This window comes from Harpia harpyja, chromosome 21, assembly GCF_026419915.1.
Source record: "Harpia harpyja isolate bHarHar1 chromosome 21, bHarHar1 primary haplotype, whole genome shotgun sequence".
NCBI classification, from domain to species: Eukaryota; Metazoa; Chordata; class Aves; order Accipitriformes; family Accipitridae; genus Harpia; species Harpia harpyja.
Genome location: NC_068960.1, coordinates 5,011,630 through 5,035,422, shown reverse-complemented (window position 1 = coordinate 5,035,422; position 23,793 = coordinate 5,011,630). Strand labels below are relative to the sequence as shown.

The window sequence follows — 23,793 nt, the reverse complement described above, 5'->3', positions numbered from 1 at the left end:
GTGTATTGACTCAGAATGTATATAATCAATTCAATATACATGAATGCATATCATATCAAGATAAAACGAGAACATCTCCAGTTCCCAAGAAAAATCCTTATTGCATGTGATATGACTGGTCCTAATTCTTTAAGCAGCAGTAAATAATAAACAGATGCTGTTGCCAGAGTATAATTCACAATTAGAACTTTTAATTGTGTGGACTCCATGTTTGCTTGGCTGATCTGGGGAATTGCGCAGTTTCAAAAGACTCGAGAAATTTCTTTCTGAAACTGTTCATTCTCTGTGCAGTCACGGATAATTGAAAGAGATGTGTTCACCTATCATTACCTAGCTTCTGTCTCAAGTCTTTATGAGAAACTCATCTGTGGAATAATAAGCTTCAGAAATCATTTCATCCCCTCCCCTTGAAAGAATCTCCAATACAGAATGAGAAATTAACCCAATTACCCTTCTTTCCAAATCATTGCTGGTTACTGTTTCACAAGAAGTACATCTTTCTCTCAAGGTTGTTATTACTTTGTGACTCGCGAGTGGCAGTCAGTGGGTTCTGTGTTCATCTTTCTCTTTCGTCCCCTCATCCATCCTCCGCTCTGTTTTATTCTGTTTCCCTCTCTGCTGACTGGGAGCAGTGCCTACAGCTCCGCCGCAGAACGTGCAAGTCGAAGCCGTGAACTCCACAACCATCCAGTTCCTCTGGAACCCTCCACCCCAACAGTTCATCAATGGCATTAACCAAGGGTACAAGGTAAATAGAAACAAGATTTCTGTGACTTAAATTAATGTTTGCCTTAACAGTCCTGGTATATAACAGACGTTGAAGCTAATAAGCTCTGAATCTCCAAAGTGACTGTATATTTTCAGGGGTATCTTACACAGGTAACATGGAGAGAAGTGAGCAGTTGTTGCTCCTAACATTTGCAACTTATGGAAGTTCTGAAAAGGGATTGTGTCAAAGGCTAGAAGTCCTAATACCTTTGTCATTTACCTGGAGAGTTTCCAAAGCCACAAAACCAGTTCAATGTCAAACAGTTTGGAAAGTCAGCACAGGAGATATGTTCATTGTGCCACTGAAAATCAACCTTGAGATTTCTATTTACTCTAATGCAAAATTCCCATTCATTTCATTAGGAACGAAGACGTCGCACTAAATGTTTGTCTTAACTTTCCCACTGTGATGATTTGGGAGATAGAGGAATGTAAAATTCATTAATCATGCTTGATGGCACAGAGTTAGCGTGATAAGTCCCTGTTGATGGGGCAACTGGCAATATCTATTACAGGACGCAGAGCAGAGAGTGCTTAACAGAGCACTTGTTGGTACTTTGACCAGTGGAGTGTATGCTAAGAAGGTAGCTGGAGTGGTTTATTTCTGTCTCTCAGGAAGGACTGCTTAATAGAAACTCCTTCAGTGGTTCAGCAGCAGGGGCATAATAAATGAACAGTTTAAAAACATTCATGGGAAGAACAAAGAGAAATCTTGTAGGAATCACAGCACAGGAAAAGGGAAGACGGGTATGTTTTATGAGCAGGGAGGAGGAAGGTTGATTTAGGTGTTGGGTGAAGGAATGTTGAATGGGCTGAGAAGGATGTGTAGTTCAGAAGACAAGCTGTGAATTGCGGGGTTGTAGGTGGATTTAAGAAGTTTCAGAAGACTTGATCCTTCTCTAAGAAGGTTTCAAAGTGATGGAGAAACTGTGAGATATGCATGGGAGTTTTGGTATTTTTGACCAGATTTATATATTTCTCATAAAGAACAGTGGTGGTTTCAGAATCCCGCTGCTGAAGTACTATGTACATGTAGATGTGTATGTCTGTTTTTCCCAGAGATAGAATCAGTTCTCAAGACTAGGTGACTGACAGGGCTGCAGGAGTATATCCTGAAACCTCGGGAAGTAGTACTTGGCTTCTCTTCAGACTTTGGAGAATAAAAGCACTTTTTTGGCTCAGTGGACTGCAATGCACTGTAATTTTCTGGTGCAAGTCCAAGCAAGGTGAGCTCAGTCAGATTTGCAAAAGTCATATTTCAGATTTTTATTCTCTGTTTTATTCAGAGTTTCAGTCTAAAGATCCTTAGTCTCACCTCATAGCTACCTCTAATTTATGTTTCAGTTTCTTTAGCAATGGTATAAAATAACTAAAATCATAATTTGTGTCTGTCAGTGGTCAGTGAAAACTTTTGAAATGATCCAAATTTCTCTTTCTTTGGATTTCTTTGATTGCAGTAGATTGCAACAGCTTTACCATTCCTGTTTCTCACAGGTATTGCAAATTGCAGTATTGAAGACTGTGTGAGAGTATTTCTGTCAGTTACTTCCGCAGCATAGTTTTTTGTATGATTTGTATATTACTAGCAGTCAAAGCTAGGCCTTTGTTTTTCTTAAGAATTAAACCCATTTTTCCTTTAACTGACAGAATTGCTCACCTGTATTGTCTGCATGTTTCCTGAAGAACATGCAGTGAAATGTACTAAAAAAGGAGAATTTCAGTCCTCCGAAGTTATAAATGCCAATTGTAATCCACAGAGGTGATTTAGAAAAGAAAATAAAACTTACTATCCCATCAATCATTTTCAATTTTTATCTTTTCTTTGAAATTTATTTGCATTTCAAGAAGTTGTAAAGCGCACCTTTTCAAATACGAAATACTCCTAACAAAATTACTCCTTATAGTCCTCTAACTGTGCTTTCTGATTATCAGAAACTATAGACATTGGCTAAATGTGTCAAATATGGCTCATTAATTTCAGGCATCTATTCATGTTTATGAGCCTGAAATCAATATAAGTAGCACGATTTACACAGATACTGACTAAGGCCTAGAATTTTAACATGCTTATATAAGCCACACGATAAGGATTTTTGGACAAAATAAAAATTTCATAAGCACTTTAAAGCTTTAGACCGCTAAGCCGTTAAGGCGATTTCAAAAATTGTTTTAAAGTTTCAAAGTATTTGCCAAAAATGAATTCTTTAAGTCCTCATTTAGGTACCTACACGTAAGGTACTCCACTCTAAAAACTATTGATCACCCAGAAGATCCACTGAGATGAATGAAACCTAGAAGAACTAAGCACATCTGACAAGCACGCTATTTTAAATCCATGAAAATGTCTTCAGGAGTCTAACTTTTGGGACCCAGGTGTTGAAAATTGTAGTAATCATCTTTACAACCATTTTCTATTCTTTCTGTAGTTCCAGAACCACTTGAATCATTCACAGCGTGGATATCCCCAAACCGCTGAACAGTGCAATAGCCTTAGCGTGTTAGACTAGGCTGGTCAACGGGGTGCTGGGGGGGCTGCGGGAGAGGAAGAGGACGTGTTGTCACCCCCCCAGCCCCTTTATCCCACTAACCTCCCCAGCCAGCCAGTGGGATCATTAAAGGAACCCCAAAATAAGATAAAACATTTATCTCAGAGTAGCACTGAAAGTACTTTTCTTCCGTCGGCTTCCTTTCAGCAGCAGAGACTGTCCAGGCTGGTTGGAGCAGCCCAGAGAGAGACAAAAGACTTGTGTCATACAAATAATAATTCGCAATAAACTTGGCATTGTTCAGTAGCAGACATTGAGAATCGCAATACCTCCACGGTATCGGTATATCCCCCGTCACTAGTGAGTATTATACACATCCCTCCAGTTATCATAGTAACAGCGTTACATCCATCTGTTCAGCGTCAGAGCTGACAGTAGTTGAACAGCATTGCTTGGTTTTTTGCAATCAGATTAAGATGGTTTTGGCAGCCAAGCATACTTTGACTCCAAATAGACACAACTTGTAATGAGAGCTCATCTGTGTTTAAATTTTCTAGCTTCTAGCATGGCCGGTGGATGCTCCAGAGGCTGTGGCTATGGTCACCATTGCTCCAGATTTTCACGGTGTTCATAGTGGCTGCATCACCAACCTGAAGAAATACACTACTTACTATACATCGGTTCTGTGTTTCACCACACCTGGCGATGGACCACGAAGCCCACCCCAGCTCCTGCGCACCCTTGAAGACAGTGAGTAGTCAGCACTGGTAGAGGATCTCAGTGCTCGGATTTTGTCTGGTTGGATATAAAAGACAGAATTTTCAAATCTGGGGGCTTAAAATTTGACCTCAGGTTCACAGTCAGTTTGCAGTCTCTTGTCAAGTTACTTTGCATCAGACGATGACCCCAGCCAGTTGTCCATGTGTGTTCTTTTAGCCTGTGGCAAATGAATAATATTTGATATTTTTTTTCATTATGGACTAAACACGGATGAATTTTTTTACATTGGTCAGAAGCTGAAACCTTCATAGTCTGGTTCAGCTAACACACAACACGTTGTTTATGTCTGTGAACCCTTATGCTCTTAAATCCATGTTCAGGCATCCAAATAAATGTGAATTGATCTTCTGAGGAACTGAGCACTGGAATTTCCTGTGGAGGTCAATGATTAATTTACGATTTTTTCCTTCTGTTACTCAATATATTGAAAATGTCTGTATCTGTGTTATATTGCAAGTGTTTCTATAAAAGAACCAGGATCATAACAATGCAGTAACTTTTATTCTGCAAAACTGGAGTCAGGATGAAGTATAATGAGCTGGATAGTTTAGCATATAAATTATTTCCTGCATCAGAAAATGTTTTGGCCTCTGTGGCCCCTTGGAAGTGTTTGCTCAAGACATATTTGGGACTAGCAAGTCTCACGTGTGTCTGATGCAGATAACAACTAAATTGCAGTGGCTCTCACAGCTAACTGTGTCCCCACAGCGATCTTGGCTCTGGCCAGTGCTTCAGTATCTTCCTGTCACATAGCATCATAAACACTGCTGCACATTTACAAATCCAAATCAGAATTTAAAAATGTCTAATACATCCATTAAGGTATAGTTTTTAGAAATACTAATTTGCCTTAATATGGATCTTTTAGGTTAGTCAATGTTCCCATCAAGAAAAATCTGATTGTCATTAACATTCACAGAAGAGAGGCTCAAAGTGCTAATCCAATTTTTCATGAGATACTCTTGAAGGAACATGAAGAAAATTAAATACTTTCCCATGGATTTTCCTTTTGTGGTTAGTCTCCTCCATATGCTAGACCTGTGCCCCAAGACCAGATTGTAGACTTAAACCTTTGCTCTTTAGAAGATCTCAGAGATAGCAATTTAACTACCAGGAATCTATGTGAACCATTAATATGAACTCATACTTGTTTATCTGGGGTTAAATCAAAAGGCATGGAGGAAAAAGAAACACGCATTAGGTTCCTATGTGTAATATTAACTTTTATGCCTGTTTTCGTAAGGAAATGAAGCTTTTGACAACCATGGTTTGTAAATGTAATTGACTGTCTGTCTTAGGTCCATCTGTCTTTCTCCCTCCAACGACATTTGAACCTTGTGGCTAATTTCACTGAGTACAGAAGAGTAGGAAACCAAAGATAAGAGACTCCTAAGATTTCATGAAAATTAATCAGCTGGGAAGAGGAAAGAGACTATTAATATTTCTGGCTGCAGAAATGAACCTTAAAGACTTCACACAAAGTGGGAGAAGGGGCACAGTCAAGACATTGAGAGTGTCTCAGGGAAATGTTGAGATCACGTGCCATTTTAAGCACAAGAAAACTCCATCATGGAACGTAAAACGAGAGAAAGCCACCCTTGTATTTTGTAAAACATTTAAAACATTTCTTGGCATATGCAGCTGTATGCTGCAAGGAGCCTCAGAAGTAGCGAGTAGCAGGATTTTTTTTTTTTTTTTTACCCTTCAGAATTGCTTTCCTCGGTTTTCGTGGTGACTGAGAAATTAAGTGCAGGATGGTGTAATGCATCTTTGCAGAGAACTTGTTGAATCTAAGTTGCTTCAGGATTTATGTGGTGGGAAAAAAGATTCGAAAGGACTGTCATTCATGTTCTCAGGTGATAATTTTCTGTCTGTATAGCAAAGTTAGGCAATCTTTTAGAAAAAAAATAGTGCAAACAGATCTGTTTGCTGATGAACTGTAGGTCAAATAAAATCTGACATCCAGTCAGAAGCATTGTGTCCTGGCTTGGAGTAACCTGCACCTGTTTTTCATTATGACATTAAAATTGGACTGCAACTGCAGGAGCTAATTGGAGTAAAGCTTTGCGAGTATGTAGTTTGCATGTCTGCAGATACATGGTCCTGAATAGTGCATAATTGCTGTGCTCTTGTTGGGTATTCCTGAGGTCGCTACCAGATCAGCAGTTCTTTCTGTAATGCTTTGACTACTAGATACCACAGAATGGATTTGGAAACTTTCCTCACTAGGATTGCAGAATTGCAAATGTGGTTGTAGCCGACCTACTGGCAGGCTTTGGGGGTTTTTTATCATAGCTGGAGGGGAATGAGAAACTGGACTAAAGTGAAGAGGAAACAAAATATGAAATTGCAGACGAGAAATTGCCAACTGATGTCAGTGGAGCTGGAGGATACTCGGGCAGGGATCCAATGACAGAAGCACAGTGAATATAAAGTGAACAAAAACTCCTTTTTCCAGTACATCGATTGAAGACAGAACAGCAGTTGGATCAAAAATCAGTCAGGATGTCTTCCTTGAAGATCAAAATTGAGGGAGGATGGCATATTCTTGACAGTCATTCCATTTTATGCTCTTTCATTGCACACTAGGGAGCTGAAATTTTTAAGAGCTCTTGAGCTACATCATAAAAATCCTTTAAAAGTTTCACACACTTGTATTCATTTTACAGAAGACAGTTGCCATTATGTTGGACGTTTTTAGAGTTGTTTGGAGAGAACCTACCCAAGCAGTGGCTCGGTGACTCTGTCCTTGCTTTGACCTTGCATAGGCCAAACGCTCTTTCCAGGTGAGGGGGATGCCGGTGGTGTTGCTACACACCTAAGGCCAGATAAGCTCCACACAGCAGCACAGGTAAATGCCGCATGCTGTCATTGAGGGAAAACAGCAAACGCAATTTCTTCCAGGATTGCTAGCTTGATTGTTCTAATTAGATTAGATCAGGAAAAGAGGCAGAGAACAAGTTGCGTGCAAGCCTCCTGCTGCCACTCTCTTTAGTTCTCTGCACAGTTAGGATGATGACTGGATAAAATAATTTATGTGATGATAGCCAGAGTGCTTCTTAACACCTTGCGTTCTCCCCTCTCCCCTGCAGCTCTCACTGATGTTTCCAGCAGGCATCCCTTGGCCCCGGCTCAGTGTTTTATTTCTTCAGCCCTAACCTTGCCGCATGAATCAGATCAAAAGTAAGTGGGGTTCTCCTGTTAACAGATTTCCTTTTCTGATTGCCAGAGCCAGGAGCAGTTGGACACCTGAGTTTCACTGAGATTCTGGACACGTCTCTCAAGGTCAGCTGGCAAGAACCTGTAGAGAAAAATGGCATCATTACAGGCAAGTATCAGCTGCTATCTCCTTTATTTTTTTTTTTAAGTGTGTGTGGTGGAATGTATCATTGCAGTGAAAAAATGTTTGCATAATAGAGCATTTAGGGAGAACTGGCTACTGCGAGTGCTGTTTTCCTGGTCCCTCTTTTGGGTAATTGAAATGTCAGCTAAGGCACATAAGAGAAAGTATGGGTCCAATTACTGGCAGCTCATGATTGTGGTCACTGAAAAGGCAGTCTGTATTAGAAATCAGCTCCCCATGGAGTTTCTGGTCTTGTTAAATCTTCTGTGACCTCCACCTGTGTTACTAAATTTCTGAAACTTTGTGAGACAGTGTTTGGCCTTTGCCCCAAAGGTGGGGGGTTCCTACATGGAGTTTACAGCTGCAAGATCTGGATTGGCGTGGCTAAGATTCGCAATCAAGACCAAGCCTGAAATCAGTGGTACCCTTTATCTGCGATTAAGTGATCTGGCTGTGGACTGCGTGACAGAATTTGCATGTCGTTACTTAATTTTGTATAAACCATCACAAGAGTTCAGAACTCTCTTGTTTCTCTTTGATGAGCTTGCCATTTGACAAGCTATTTATCTATTTACTGTATGCCAGTGTAGATACAACGTCAGCAACTTCATTATTTTTCATAAAGGAAGCTATAAATAGTTGAGAAAAACTCTAGTTCTTATCAACAGAGGCAATATTGTTTTCAGATGGGAAACTATTACAGCTGCACAGGATGGACATTCCATTTAACAAAGGCTTTCAAGGTTTTGAAGTGCAAGAAAACTCCCAGATTTTAAATCAACGGAGCTAAAAATCATAGCTGGGAAGGGAGCATATCATTTCACATGGATCAAAATATTTTGTTTTGGGAGCATTGACATTGAAATGTTTAATTTTTATTTTTTTTAAAAATTATATTATAATTAGTAAAAAAAGAAATAAATTTTAGGAGTTAAAAAAAAAAAAAAATCAGACTTTCTGGCTCCTGAACATGGAAATGTTCTATCAGTCTCATTTCCTGAAGCATTTTAACTTTGACAGGTCTAACTGTTTTGATAGCACTTGCACTTGTCAATGTTTTCTCTGTGTATCTGTAACATGCACCATTTGTACATGTGTTTTCTGTGCTCTTTATAGTATATTTGGAGTCCTTATGCAGATCATCTTATGCCTTTACACCATAGTAACCTTCCTGAAATATGCATTGATTTAAGTGGTTCGAGAACAGAAACTAATGACTTCTGAAAGCAAAGCAGTATTGATTCAGTGAAGATGGCCAAAGCCTTCAAGCCCGAGTGCTTAAATTTAGGTACCTAAATCCAAGTCTAGCTATCTAAGATGATGTAATACTCATCCTTGTTACGCACAAGTTAGCAGCACTGTGCTCTGGTGTTGCAGAATTGCTTTGCTAGAAACAAGCTGCTGCCTCCCAGAATGGGTTGAAACCTGGTGGAGCATGATCATGGACTGTGTTATGTTTGGGGTAAATTGTTTCAGAAAGAATTAACTCAAGAAGCTCTATTGTTCATGAAGAAACACCAGCATAAATATGCCCAGCAAAGTTTATAAGGAAAAAGAAACGTCCTTAATGACGCAAATTGCATTCGGGATGGAAGAAAAGTACAGCAAAATTGTTCATGCCCTGAGTACCTCAGAGGTTTATAGAGGGCTGCTTGGAGATCTGAGTGCTTAGGGAGGCAATTATTTATCGTTTCTGCTCATGGCTATCTTTACTGGACCTTCTTGTTCCATGCACCAGAGCTCGGAGGAGGAAAGTGCGGAGGGTGGTGCCCAGCAGCCAGCCCGCTCTGGGAAATTGCCCATTACTCTTGCTGTAAATTTCAGTGTCTTCCTCGTTCTCTCAGTAAACATTGATTTATGAGGACCTGGATGTAGACGGACAGTTTGTGATTGGGTATACTGCTCTCTTGTAGAGAATTTACTCCAGATCAACCGAAAATTATTTCTGAAACTCCTCTGGTCATTAGTTTCTGTTAGACAGCATTTTGTGGAGGGGGTGTAGTGCCAAAGCGGACGGGAAGGCTCTGTGGCACCTTTCCTATTCTCACTTACGCTGAAGCCAGAGGAAACACTCAGCCCAGGCCGGCTGGACTCCCCAGTGCACATTTCTGGCAGCGATCACGTCTGTAAAACAGAAAGCGTGTTTTTACCAACCACATGTCCTAAAGTTCTGCCCATCTGTCAGTCATTGTGGCTTAAGTGCTACTTGAGGGTACGGTGGATGTTGTTCTTTTCCTTCAGCATTTTTTCATCTATTTCTGTTATGCGTGATTACATTTGGCTTTGTGTCTGCTCAGTATGTATGTATGTATATCCTGTTTGCGTTTTTTTTATATGACTAGAATTTAACTATACTTTTGGGAGTGAAATATCCAACAGTAACTGCTGCCTTTCTGCCTTTTCTTCAATTTGCATGTGAACTCATGATATTTTTCCTGGTGAACATTTTTTCAGTGAATAAATACATAGAGACTATGTGCCTAATGGGTGGGAAAGCTGGGTCTCATCCCTATAGTCACAAGGGAGAAAACATAACATGTTCAAAGAATAGTCACCAACATTTGATGTATATCCAAAGCTTATCTCAATGGGAGAGAAGGTATCTCAGTCACTTAAGATTGCCTAGTGCATGGTGGATGAAACTTTCTATTGTTTGTAAGCAACAAATGGATAGGGAGAGTATTAAAAGTTCCCTGCTTATCTTCTGGTTATTTATTGCTTTGAGCAATCCATTTTGTTTTATTCTGAGATGATTCTTGATTCCTCTGCCAGCCCATGTGCAGGATTCCAAGCAGACGTAGCAGGGTCGTCCGCAGCTCCCGGGCAGACAGATGAGCCGCAGCGTGGCCCTTGCCCAGCCTCTGCTCCGTCCGTGGCTGCATACAGACGTTCTGCTGGCTGCTAGTTTTGTGTCCTCTGTTAGGAAGCGGAGAGAAGGACAACCGCACCTTCCTTGGACTCGTTCTCACTCTTCCACATTGCCCCGTCTAGAGCGAATGTAGCATCCATGGCTTTTGGAAGAAAGTGCTGTTTGTGATGGTCGTTCTGTTTGCAACTCCTTCATGCCTCTTCACTGAGCATCTAATAGAGTGGACAGTCATCCCCCATCTTTCTATTCGCCCTCTGTTAATAAAGGCAATAGAATCCTTAAGTTTTGTCAAATCTTCATACAGATTGTAATATTGCCTGGGCTACATAGACTCTGATTGCTGGTAAATAATTCTTGAGCCTTTTCAGAGAGCGTAAAACCACCACAGTGTCTCTGAGATACTGGTAAATTACTGACTGACTTAATTCCCATGCAGACACTTACTTAAAACTGGCTCCGGATGAGCATTCTGGAGTTTTTCCCCTACCCCTAGGTAGTGCATACTCAGACAAGTGGTTTCGGTGTAGCTGAAATGGTTGAAGTATCACTGCTCTTTATCACTGCCCCCTCACCTGAAACATAATTAGTGACTGTGAGTACTCTGAGCCCATTTTCATGCAAAAATAGGTTAACAGGAATCTGTCAGTGATGGCAGCTAGCACCGGAGGAAGGATAACATCTCACACCTCTCAAACTCTCACAGAAATATTTGTCTTGCTGTGCTTTTGGTTCATAAGATGATGTATCCCTGTTGATCAATACCATAAAGTATTTTGCTGTGTCAATTTGTGTATGGTAATCAGCTTATCATGTTAAAAAAACAAAAAAAACCAAACAAAACCAACCAAAACCAGCAGGGGGAAACCTCAAGCCCCCCAGCTGGTCTGAATTCCTCATCTTAGATGATGGGAACAGGAACCCAGTAGGGAGTTTCTCTAGCCAGCTTGCCTCATGCATGGTTCACTCCGTGGGGTTCCTTTCTGTTAGTCCTTTTCACTCACTTCCCTTTCACAGGCATTCAAGAGCTATGTATATTTCCCCCCACCCACCCCCCCTGAGTCAAATCACAAAGAAAGCTGCAATCAAGCAAACTTTTCAGAGACACTCTCTGGAGACTGGCACAGTGAGGTTCAAATGGGTTCGAACGAGAATAAAGTGGGACTGGGCAGGAGGAGGACAAGCAGGTTTGGAGGTAAAATTGAGCAAATCAGACAGTAGAAAGTTTCAAAAATTCTTGGAAGGCAAATGGTTATAAAAGTGATAAAAAGGAAAGCCTGGTTATGTTAGAAGAATAATATGGAGGTCAGGGTGAGTGCAGTTTTGGACAATACATTGGCTACATTATGGTTTTGAAAGGAAGGATAATGATTCACCCTGCTAAAGGATTTGTGCAAGGAACAAGCAGTGGGGAGTAGAGGTTTTTCAGTTCCTGGAAGATTCCCACAATGTTCCTGCCTGATTGTTATTGTCAGATTTGTAAGTATTTCTGGATATACAGCAGTGAAGGTTACTTCGGCCTGGAAAGGGAGTAGCCCTGCTAAGCACATATAGATTTTTAATTAGATATTCCAGCTGGTGAGATGATGTTATATTTTCCAGTGTTTCTTCCTATTTGCTTTGCCAAGTTCACAGAATGTAAGTCCACCCTTCTGTGAGATTATCCCCAGGTTTCCTAGCCATTTCATAGCAAGCACTGTATCGTCGTAGAAAAAAGACACAGTCTGTTGAGACTCCATGTCCTCCCCCATCTGTAACCTGGTGGGCAGATGATACCCCATGGGGTACCTACATCAATTGCTTATTGGAAATAACAGTATTAGAAAAATACTTGGGTATTTTAGCCAGTGTTTACTTCAACTTTTTTCTTCTGCTTATAAATGGTGACCACAGTGGAGCAGAGTAATAAACAAGTCATACCACCATTGACCACCAGCAAATCTTGCAGATGCAGGAATTCACCAGTCTCTGGGTTGTTGTATAACCGTGCTTTAGAAGAAAAAGTAGACTCCACCACTGCTATGGCCCCCTGACTTCTGTGTATTATTTTCCAGGGTACCAGATCTCCTGGGAGGTGTATGGCAGGAATGAATCTCGTCTTGCCCGCACGCTACCCAACACGACGCTGGAGTACAAGATCACGGGGCTGTCGTCTCTCACCACCTACACAATCGAGGTGGCAGCTGTGACCGCAAAAGGGAGCGGATGGGTCACGTCCTCCACCATCTCTTCTGGTGTGCCCCCAGGTTGGTGAAACTGCACGAAACAAATCAAAATGGGCTGATTCTTCATGTTGCTATGTTCCAAAGATCACAAATTACTTTGGTTCAGTAATAATAAAAATGGTTTTATTTCTAAAGCATTGGAATTCTTTACCACATAATTTAAATTCAAGTTTTAGGATAGATTAAAAAGTTAACATGACCACAATTGCAGTTTGAAATTACCAGAAAGTTGAGGCTGTTTAATACAAATACAAAAAAAGTTGTAGGGATGGCAGAAGGAACCAACAAGGTAATAAAGTGGATAAAACACAGAATCTCTTGACATTTACAAAGGTAACATAAGAATGAAACCTGAATCAATTCAAAAAGTGTTGCTTTAGGGGAAGAATAAAGTTTGGATGATGTTAAAAGGGAAAGGTTTTTCCATTTTTAAGTAGTATAGCTTGTGTCATCTATGAGAGGACACTTGTATAATGAAACTGAAATCTTATTTATAGGGTTTGAGAGTCGTGGCCTGAGAAAGATTTGGGAGGCGTTAGCCCTGTATTGCATTGTCTGAGTTACCGTGTAACTGAGCACCTGTAAATTTAGCCTTTTTGCATTTTGTTTTTAAAATTCTCCACTTTCCCTCATCCAGTATAGAAAGCAAACTAAAAAGGCAATTCATACCTCAAACAAGCAGTTTCAGTTAATTTATAGGTTATAGAAGTAGAATTTTCCAAAGTGGAGTAGTTACTGTACATCACTGATGGTAATCCAGTTTTTCCCTTTTCCGGTATTTTTGAACTTTTCTGTATGTCTTGAATTATGTTTGTCTTTCTCTTCCCTAATCATAGGTAATTGTGACAAGTTGTAGACTGGATCGATGCCATGCTCCCTGTTGTTAGCCAGATAACAGCATTATCCTACTTGGTCAGGGTTAGTTTATCGATCATAGTTCCCACAAACGTGAAGTAAGAATCAAGAAATATTGTGTATTCATGCATACTTGAAATATGCTAAAAAGCTGCCCATTTTTTGCCTGTTGCATTTGCACATAGTACAACATTGTGAATGATTACTGATTCTAACAGTAATTTCCATTCCTTATGAATGCAGGTACTATTGGGAATTTATTCTAAACAATCTATATTTAATCTCTTTCCTGGGCTTGCTTTTGTTGATAATTCAGATAATATTAAAAATGTAAATGCCACTGTAAGCTTGACTGATGTGAGGCAAAGATCTGATTGGGGCTGCAGATTTTTCCTTGTAGAAGGTCACCCTCTTTATGTGGAACAGAAATTTAAAAAAAAATCATCTACTTTATTCAGGCATCAGAAATGTCCTCTAAAACCCATCTATTATAGGCCAATATAAGAATCACAAAATCTTCCCATACGCTACCCCAAAATTTGAGTCTTTTTTTGTCGTTAGTATATTAAAGTTGTATGTACCCTGAGAAGTTAGTAAAAATTATTGTCACTTAATTCTGCAAGAACAGTACAGTGGAATTAGGTGACTTGGCAAGTGACTGGCAGATCTGGAGCTGGGAAGTACCTTTTCTCCGAGCAACCACGCTTTGTCGGTTGTGCAACTTGTCTAAAATAGTAGCTGTAATTCTGTAGATGGGCTCTTTCTTTTCTCATTTGATCTTAAAAATGTGGTGCGTGCTCAGAGCAGAAAAACAGTAACGCTGTATGTAGTACTCTGCCACAAAGGAAAAAAAAAACCACCAAAGCTATTTGCTCTATTATAATTGTTGCCAAGGTGTTTTATATACTGAAACACTGAACGTCAACCTGTGTTACTGGGCCCTAGACGGAGAGCATTTCCACTTCTCATTTACATTTCTATTTCTTCAGAGCTTCCAGGTGCTCCATCCAACCTGGTGATTTCCAACATCAGCCCTCGCTCTGCCACGCTTCAGTTCCGGCCAGGGTATGACGGCAAAACCTCCATCTCCAAGTGGATAGTCGAAGGCCAGGTATGTCCCTGACAAAAAACTCTTAAGAAAGTTTCTGAGGAGTTAAAAGTGGACGAAAGAGTGCATTGCTGTTTGTACAAAAACTGTAATCCAACTTCGGATCAAAGCTTTTCAGTAAATGGCCTGGTGGTAGCTGTTCAGGGGGTCCTGGAAAGGTTGGAATGCAAGGGAGCTCGAGAGGCTTAGCTGAGAAATGTCTGTGGTAGCCGGTGAGAAAGGGGTCATATGAATGCTGTAACTTCTGTTCAAAAGAACAAAAGAAAAATATGATATATAATATATATATATATGTAAGAATGCTTATCCTTTAAATAATTCACATGGATTTTTGTAAAGCAGCTTTGCTTATGTTCAGAAGAGCACCAGATGCATCATAAGCAACACATACAGCAGAGCTTAAGTCCATCCCTTTATTTAAAAAAAGATTTGAAACCTTTAGGTTCTGTTTAGGTGTATTTTCAAACCAGATGGAAACCTGGAATTATTATCTCGTGGAGTCAGAAGTATAGAAAGAATTGCACTGAACAGTAAAGATACCATTATTCGAGAGACTGAGTGTATTTTTCTATCTTGTAATGGAATATACCGAGGTTTTCTATCCAGGCCTCTAGATATGAATAGGATGAATTCTCTTCTTCATCAGCTTTAAACAATATCCCTCTTTCTGCTGTCATTATGCCTTGGAGGAGTTATATATTCCTCATTTGTTCTCTTGACAGATGAGCTTTTCTTCTTCCTTTCCACCCACAGATCTTTATAAATAATATAAACTGTTTTTAAGACCAAATGTTGGACTTCTTAAATCACCGTCACCACTGAGACATGTTGATACAATCACTTCTCTTGGTAATGAGATTGTTGTGAACAAGTCGGTACATTTTGTACCGTTTACATACACATTATTGCATATTATGCAATTAAACACTGAAATCCTGTAATATGGTGGCTTGGCACATTCTGAGGAGCATTTTTATGTTGGAGCACTGCATTGATATTGCTAGGAATTTGTTAATTCTGTGAGTTGCAGAACGCCACTGAAGTGAAATAAATGTGAATGTTTTAATACTGCAATAATAATTACCATGAAGTTTGTCTGCATCCTTGAAGAGCTCTGGGTACAAATAGTGGTTGAAAGGTTCTTGGTGTGCAGGGAGGGAAGGGAGAATCTTTCTTGTTCACAAACCCTCATCAACATCTCATGTGTTGCTAGAAAAGTCAAGGGGTTAGTGGTTCTGATAGATCCTGGATCCAGGAATATTTGTTCCATTTGGGGAAGGAGGACAGCCAAAGTCTTCTTGGAGTCGGGGCAGTTCTTTTCACCACAGCTACCCTGCAAGTTTCTTCTGCACCATACCTCACTGTTTAGCTTCGGAACGTTGTTCCAAGTGGATATAATTAAAAAAAAAAAGAAAAAAGAAAAAAAAAAGATTCTTGCTCACAGGATTAACAAAAATTTTTTCAGGTATGCAGAGAAGTTGGTGACTCCTTAAGGATATAGCAAATCCTGTTTCCAGGATGACAGCTGCATATAATCCTTTGTTCACAGCCCCTTTCTGCTAGCAGTCCCCTCAAACTCTTTCTCTCTTAAAGTGCAATTTCACAGCGCCTTTAGCCAATCTAAACCAGAGCTCTCATTGTCCTGCTCCCGTTCCCTCTCCTCATCCCCATCGCTCTTACCAAGACTTTCTCACTCCTGCCTTCTGCATGCACTGATTCTGGCGTGATCATACCCAGTGCTGCTACGAGACTTGATCCAGCCAAGAACAAATGAGTTTTGTAGAGATCAACTCTTTGCGCAGGCTGTGTGTGTGATCAGAAGAGAACCATTGCAAGGGGTGGGGATGAGAACATGGTAGTGGGAGCAGTGATCAAAGACACGCAAGCTTTCACAAAACAGCTGCCGGTGACACCCCAGTGTTCATTTATGCCTTTCATGTAGTCTGTTCTAAGCAGTGGTATGTCTGCGCTGGGATGCAGACTACTGTTGCAACATCTGTATTTTAGCACAGGCTACCATAATTGTTCCTTAGGATTATGTTAGATTGAAGGGCAGTGGTTATACCCAACCTACAACAGTATTTTCTAAACAGAAATATAGGGAGGATTCTTTTCCTTCTGGATCTTTAATTCACTGGGCCATGTGCAGCTTTTAATCGCACTGTTAAGCGTTTCATGCCTTAGCATTAAATTAAAAGCCACTTAAGGTGTGGGTTTGCATACTGTGATTTTAAAATAGGTGGTATTGCTGAGTGATAGGATCACATTTAACTATAAAACACGTATCTGTATGTTCTAGTGTACTTTGCAATTGATCAGTTGAATTGGAGAATAAAGATGCTGTCCAAGTTGGTACAGGGACTATATAGCCATCCATTTGCAAATTTTTTGACCATTAGCCTTTCTGAAAGTTTGCAATAAGGTGCAGAGTAGCTGAAAACAGCTAATAGCTTGGGAAAAAGTATGTTGCAGTGTACTAAGACCTTGTACAGTATGATCCCTCCTGGAAGGAGAACTGGGTGGATCTCCCCCACAGGTCTGTTCCCTCTGCTGGTACTTCTGCTGGTGGTGGGTTCATGACAAAGCATGACCAACAAATACTTGGTACTGTCGTGCACTTCATCTGTGTCTCCCTCTGTACAGCTGGGTGATAGCTTTGCATTGGACATCCCTTATATATTGTGTCTTCTCTTCCATCTCTACGGGGAATATACCCTTTAGTCTGAATGCCTGAGTCCTTACAGACAAACTTCAGCTATTTTATATTCACACATGCAAACAACCTGCCACCAACATGTTTTTCTTCTTTGTTCCTTTATGTGGCAGAAAGCTTCCTTAATAAGGGCAGGTATAGAAAATGTTCCAAGTATTCTGTTTTGGCCAAGTGCCATTTTTGAAGTCTGATGCTTCATGAACAATTTGGATGAAAGACACAGCTGGGAATTCCAGTTGACGTGAAATTTTGTACATCTGGCCTTGGCTTCTGCTTTTTGTTCTGGGGTGTAAATTCACGGGAGCCACTGTGGAACTAATTCTCAATTATGTCAATGAACATGAGAGGGGAATCAGGTCTTTAAGATTTTAGTGTTGGTAGATACTGAAATATCAAGCATTAAACATCCCATTTCTGTGTTTCTAGTGAAGCTACATTCTGTACTTCTGAAGGGATTTCTTAAAAATCACTAGGCTGTTTCTTCTCCATCTAGACTCAGAGGACTGGAGGAAACTGAATTTCCAAACAGACTACAAAAAAGTACCAATGCTATTTAAAAAAATATTTAACGTCGTTTTTCCGTTACATACAGTATAACCTAAAGAGAAGAGGGTCTAATGTAATATAAAGGTTCTGCTGACACTTGTTCAGAGGGACCAGCAGTAAATGTCTTGTGGCATTGACATTCACAGGTAACGTGCTCATCCCCAAAGAATTTCAGTAAATCCTTCCAATCATCCTGTACTCTCAGATGCAGTCAGAATATATATTGTAGACATTTTTTCTGGCAATTCGTAACCAAGAATGACTTTGAATCCCTGCTGTTGTTCACATGGTTTCATGTTTGCACCCTCTATCTGCTGCAATCCAGTTTCAGCTTGTTTTTCTCATGCTGAATTTTTCCTGGGAGTTTGTCAGGAGAAGTACATAAATGATATCATCATGACTGTGCCTTGGTGGGTGCTCGGTCCACAGCATCAAGCTTTCCAGTGGCTGACTAGAAAAGCTGGGCTAACTTCTGCCAAGTTTGGTGTGTTTTTCTGGTGATTAATGTTATTGTGCAGACAGCAGAAGACCTGTGGAACGGCTGAAGGCCACTTATGAAGAGGTATTGCAAGCCATGGAGCCATGAGTATATGGGCTAATATAGCGAGTTTTTGCTTAAAGCCTTTCTGCTGTTTTTAGAGAGATTTTGTATGAATATCATGGTGAGCGGTAGCAGAGTTTCAAAGTAGTAAAACCTTTAAAGTATTACCACTGTATTCGCTTGTAAAGCTGTGAGTTGGGAAAGATGTTGTAACTTTAACCGTGACTTTATCTGGTTTTGTGGGTTAAGTCAGTGACCCAGATAGGATTCATCCATTGTATGAGGTGATTCTCTTGGTGTCGTTTTTACTTCAGAGCTGGTAAATAAGTGTCTGAAACTCTTGACAATTTTATGCTGTTGCCAATCTTTAAATCAAAAATGGCTGAATCGATTTAAGGATTTTGTAAGGAAAAAAATTGCACCCAGGCTGACATCTTGTGAACCAAATTTCTCCCAAAGCGATTTCAAGTGTGTGAGTTATGGACCTCTATAATGAAAACTCTGACATATCTTGAACTATAGTAGAACACAGGGTACCTCTATAATGTACAGAAACATTGTGTTTTCCCTTCCTGCAGTTAGTACTTCATAACTGTTCAAAATTTTGGAAGCATTACTGTCTTATACAAAATATCGCAGCAAATGATTTTTTCATTCCAAATTTTAATTATTTTTGGTTTCTTTTACGTCAAAATTCTGCAACTTTGCTCATATAGTGCATTCCACCAGAAAATGTTAAGTCACTTTATAAAATATGTAACATTTTCCTTTTTAGAAATGGAGAAACTAATTTACAGAGAAGTAAAGGGTTCTGACATCACTTCCAATATTGTTTTATACTGTCTCATTTCTGTAATAATAAATGAGTATGCCCTTTTATTGAATGTAATGCCTTGGGAACAGCTGAGAGATGGGAATGAATATGTGCTAACTTGCGATGGCTGATCGTTACTGACAATTATAGGAAGGGTCTCCGTGGACATAGGTGTGTTTACTGTGGCAGTCCTGGGGCCTCCTGGGGATTGTGGCCCTATTGTACGGAGAACTGTTAAGATGCAGAGTGCATTTCTTAAGGAGTTTTTATGCCGACGGTAACAGAAAAGCAGTTGGTGTTCTCATCTGCCTCCTGAAACAATGCACACACGAATATGTGTGCATTTGTCAACAAACATAATCCTTTTCTGAAGTTTGCATACACTGTTATCCAAAAAAACAGCTACAAGAAAGAAGCCTCTAAATTTATTTTATGCAGAGCGGCTCGTGGTGGACTCTTTTGCCCCTCAAAGGAGTCTTTTATCCTTACCACTGCCCGTAGTTCTTTTTGCCCTGTGGGAATCCCTTTGTACTCTGATTCTTGAAACTGATATGTTTCCTCTGATCTGACATCAGAGTGTTTCAGCAAAAATAATTTCCTTTTCCTTCAGGAGCCTGAAACTTGGAATCTACTGTAGATCTTGTGGAAGTTAAAAAAAACAAAGTCCATCACTGAAGGTTCTCTTCCGAGACTTATTTCTGAGTTTATTGCTAAATAAATGAAACTTGTTTTGAGTAACATTGACCTCGAATTGCTTGGCCACACAAGTCAGAGGTCATGCAGAAGTCCCCAGGCTGTTCACCAAGCTACCCTACAGCTGGTCACCCTTCAGTCCTCTTACTTTGGAAAAACTCCCCAGACAAGCAGCACTCTCTTAAAATATACTACTGATTTCAGTAGAAGATCTAACACTTGGAGTTAGTTTCTCAAATGCTGGCACCAGATCCTGGGAACTTTACAAGGTATTATTCTAACTAAAGCAAGTTCCCGATCTACTTTTCTTGAAAACTTTTGCTGAACCACAGAACTATGCCTGTGGTTGATTTTTTTGCTGCCTCTCTGTCACTACCTTTCAGCAGAAAATCAGTCTAAAAGCAGTTAATTGGGACTGTCTGTGCTCCTGCTTTGCCCAGGGTCCCCCACCTCCCAATAGAGGTAGTGGTCACCTGTTTACCAGCTGGCTTTTGATCTTGGGAACAACCAACATGCCAGGCTTGGATGATGTCTGCCATTTCTTCCTACGCTGCATCCGTCGTTCCTACCAGGGAGAGCATTCACAACCAGAAAGCTGTCTCCTGGAAGAGCTTTGGAGGGGCTTGCTGTAGTCCTGGGCACATAGAAGCTTTCGCTGCTTCTCCATCAGTAAAAGATCCTTAATATTTCTACCTTTGCAGCCGGCTGGTAAATGTCTAGCTGCAAAACAGGTGGGGGGTTTTGGACACCTCTCAAGCTTGAGTCAATGTCAATTGTTCACAGCCCTGTGGGCCTCTGGGTCTGAACCATGTGGTCCTTAATGTGTATTAATGACCTGCCTGCTGCTGCATAACAACTGAAACCTGGGGTCTTTTTTTTTTTTTTTCCGCTATGCAAGAAATATTTTAAAAAGCTCTTACTGTTCTTAGAATACAAAAAGACGACAACTTCACTACTGGAGATTATTTGCAGCCTGCAAAGCACTGCGGACTGTTGCTATACAATTACTGCAGCACTTTGAGGTGCTGCTGTTAAGAGCAAGGAGTTTTGCAAAAATAAGCGTTTACTATAGACTTTCTACAGTATTAATCAAAAACTCTTTTAATCAAGAGTGTTCTCTGTTTCCTTGACTGAAATCAACCCTCTCTTCCTTTCTTTGTTCATGTAGGTTTGGGTTGTTTTTTTTAAATTCTCTTTATCATCTCTTTGTTCTCTGGGTTCAGTTTGGGGCTGTTCTGTTTTACCACGCAGACCTGTCTCAACTTGCTTCGTTGAAGCTTCTTCATCCATGGACTTTACTAAAATTTATGGAGCTCAGTTGGGACTGGGAATTTTAAAAGGCCCATAATCTTCACTGACATCTATTTTATATGTTGTTTGGTGTGTGGCAGTGTCCTTGATAACCAACAAGACTGAAAGGCCCATCAAGACCTGTGCAACCACATCCCTCCATGAAAGAGGTCCTCTGCTAGGAAGATCACAGAGGCTTCTTTTCACAGTGCAATGCAGAACTTATTTCTTTGGCCTAATTTTCCTTGTGTCATTTCTTCATGCACAAACATAAATATGCAGCACATTAAGTCCTGGGTGAGCGAAGAACTAAAACATCTATAAATAAATCAGGCTGCTTCTCCTGAAGGGGAAAAAAAAAGAAAGAGTGAATGAAACCTAATTTTCTATTTGAAGTACTTGGGTATGCTAGATACTTTGGGCTACATTCCCTATCAAGTGCTTTGACAGTGTCTATGGCTGTAACTAGTATACAGAACTCGTAAGGGATCTGTTTAACAAAGATTAAAGGAAATAGTTCTTTACACAGTGGGTTGTGAGCTTCTGGAATTTGTTGCCACAGCAGTCTGTAGGAGGAGATAGTGTCAGCAGGTTAAAAAAGGATTAGGCATCTTCGTGGATATTAAGTCTGTAAATAGACACTAAAGGGAATAGTTGCCTGTGTACCCTCCGATATCCTGCAGCCCGGGACTGCGGATACCAGAGCAGGGTGAGGGAGCTGTACTGCAGGTACTGCCCTTTGTGGTAGGGTCGAAACACCAGATTAAATGTGCACAGTGCTAGGGAGTTATATCAGGGAGTCTTGTCCGAGATCCCCTGTGTTTCAGCACTTGTGAATCTCCAAAGTGAAGCCCAGCCATCTCCCACCTCTCTTCTGTCTCCTTCTGCACGCTCCTACTGTGGCTCTTGCACACACAACCCTGCCTGCGGCCGCTGCCATCTGCAAGGGTCCCAGGCCAGACGCTGACCTTTCTGTCGTGCCTTGTTGACTTCCTTTTAAGTCCTGATTCATCTTCGTTTTATCTCCAGAAAGCTATGTGGAAAGTAACGCTCTCAATTCTCATCACCGTTTTGTCCCTTCTAACGCTGCCGTAGGTGAGGGACTATGTTGGGCAACACGTTGTGATTAATTAATACAAAGGATTGCATGTGGAAAAGTCTGGCCTAAGTGCAGAACAGCAGATGAGGTTAAAACACTTTTGTCCTTTGACTTTGTTCTTGTTTCTCTGTCTTCATTTCTGTGGCATTTTGCCTCCATCGAGACTTACTTAGTATGCATCAGTTCCTGTGAGTTATTATCAAGGTTATTTTTCATTTTGTTACATTACTACTTGATACTTTTGTATTGTGGCAGCGAGATTGAACAGGGTATTAGCGCTCTCATGGTGTTTTTCTGGAATAGATCTTATTAGAGGATCCCAATGAAGTCCCAACAGATACAAGGAAACTTGGCTAACTTGGCTGTGTTATTGCTTTACAAATAACCAGTGCCTTGTCATATAAAAATTAATATTAAATTAATATTAACTGTATAATATGTATTTAAAAGCATTTGTCCTTCCACTGTTGTGATGACACACATTGCAAAAGAGGTTATATATATAATTCTTTATATATATCTATATATAGTCTGCTTTGTATTCCTTCTTACCTTTCCCACATACAGGTTGGTGTACTGGGTGATGAAGAGGAGTGGGTGAGTCTTTGTGAGGTGGAGAATGAACCTGATGCTCAGATGCTGGAGGTACCGAACCTTACTCCTTACACTCATTACAGGTAAGAACAGCAGGTAATTAGCTGCAATGTGAAAAAAATGAATAAATAGCAGCATGGAACAGCTTTCCTAATCAGAAACAGCTGGCTGGGTTTTATAATCTGAACAAAAGGGAACAGGTTTGCTGTTTTCACAGTTTATACTTAAAATTACTCGTCTGATATTGTTAATTGTAATTTACATACAATACAGTTCATAATATTAAAAAAGAAATGCAAGTGCACAATGAAATGCTTTTACGAGTACCTGATATCCTGTGACTTCCCTCGTCTAAAGGGTGCACCAGTGTAATATCAGTCAGTGACAAATCAATTGTAGTTAAACTGGTGCAAACTTGTAATTACATATTTACACCAGTTTAAACATCGTTTTATTGATTTAGCTTAATTTGGTAACATCAGTTAAATGAAACCTTTGTTTATAAGAATTTACCATGTTAAGCTTAATAGATATATGCAGTGCTTAAACTTATTGAAGTGAATCTACATTATGGGTGCACCCCAGTTAAACGAGATTGATTTCTAAATCAATTCAATTCAAGTGATGTGTTGCTTTAGTATAGACAAGATTTGAGAATTTGAGGTACTCAATCCTAATGAAAAATACTTTCATGAAATAGCTTGCTGATGTAAAGGCTGGTTGCAAGGAGATATAGTGGCAAATGTTAAATGAGCTTACTAGAAACTTGTCCATTTTGCGCTGGCTGAAGGGCCTATTAGCTAGCCCATGTGCTGTTGCGAACTAGTAGTAGGTGCAATCGAGTAAAGCTCGTATAGTTTACAACTAATTCAGTGCTGGTACACTAATTTTCTTCCTTTAGAAGCCTAGGAACATATTGAATTTCTCACAAACTCCCCACTGCAGTGTTTTACATCTCATCCTCAAGAGCTGTACATTTACTAAAAGCTCTTTGAAAATTTTTGAGCTTGAGCAGAGATTTCTGGTGCAGAGGTTTAGGAAAATTATCTTCAGGTTGAGAAGATTTTGCTCT

At 40.1% G+C, this 23,793-nt stretch overlaps 1 protein-coding gene across 5 annotated transcripts in view; it reads left to right on the top strand.

Annotated features, from left to right (window-relative positions):
- Positions 1-23,793, top strand: part of SDK1 (sidekick cell adhesion molecule 1) — a 419,217-nt gene that overhangs the window by 308,485 nt on the left and 86,939 nt on the right. For all 5 annotated transcript variants that reach the window (XM_052772288.1, XM_052772287.1, XM_052772289.1 and 2 more), the window contains 6 exons: positions 633-748; positions 3,812-4,004; positions 7,264-7,362; positions 12,298-12,489; positions 14,313-14,434; positions 22,695-22,804. In XM_052772288.1, coding sequence (XP_052628248.1) covers positions 633-748; positions 3,812-4,004; positions 7,264-7,362; positions 12,298-12,489; positions 14,313-14,434; positions 22,695-22,804 — 832 coding nt within the window. The remainder of the gene's footprint in view (positions 1-632; positions 749-3,811; positions 4,005-7,263; positions 7,363-12,297; positions 12,490-14,312; positions 14,435-22,694; positions 22,805-23,793) is intronic.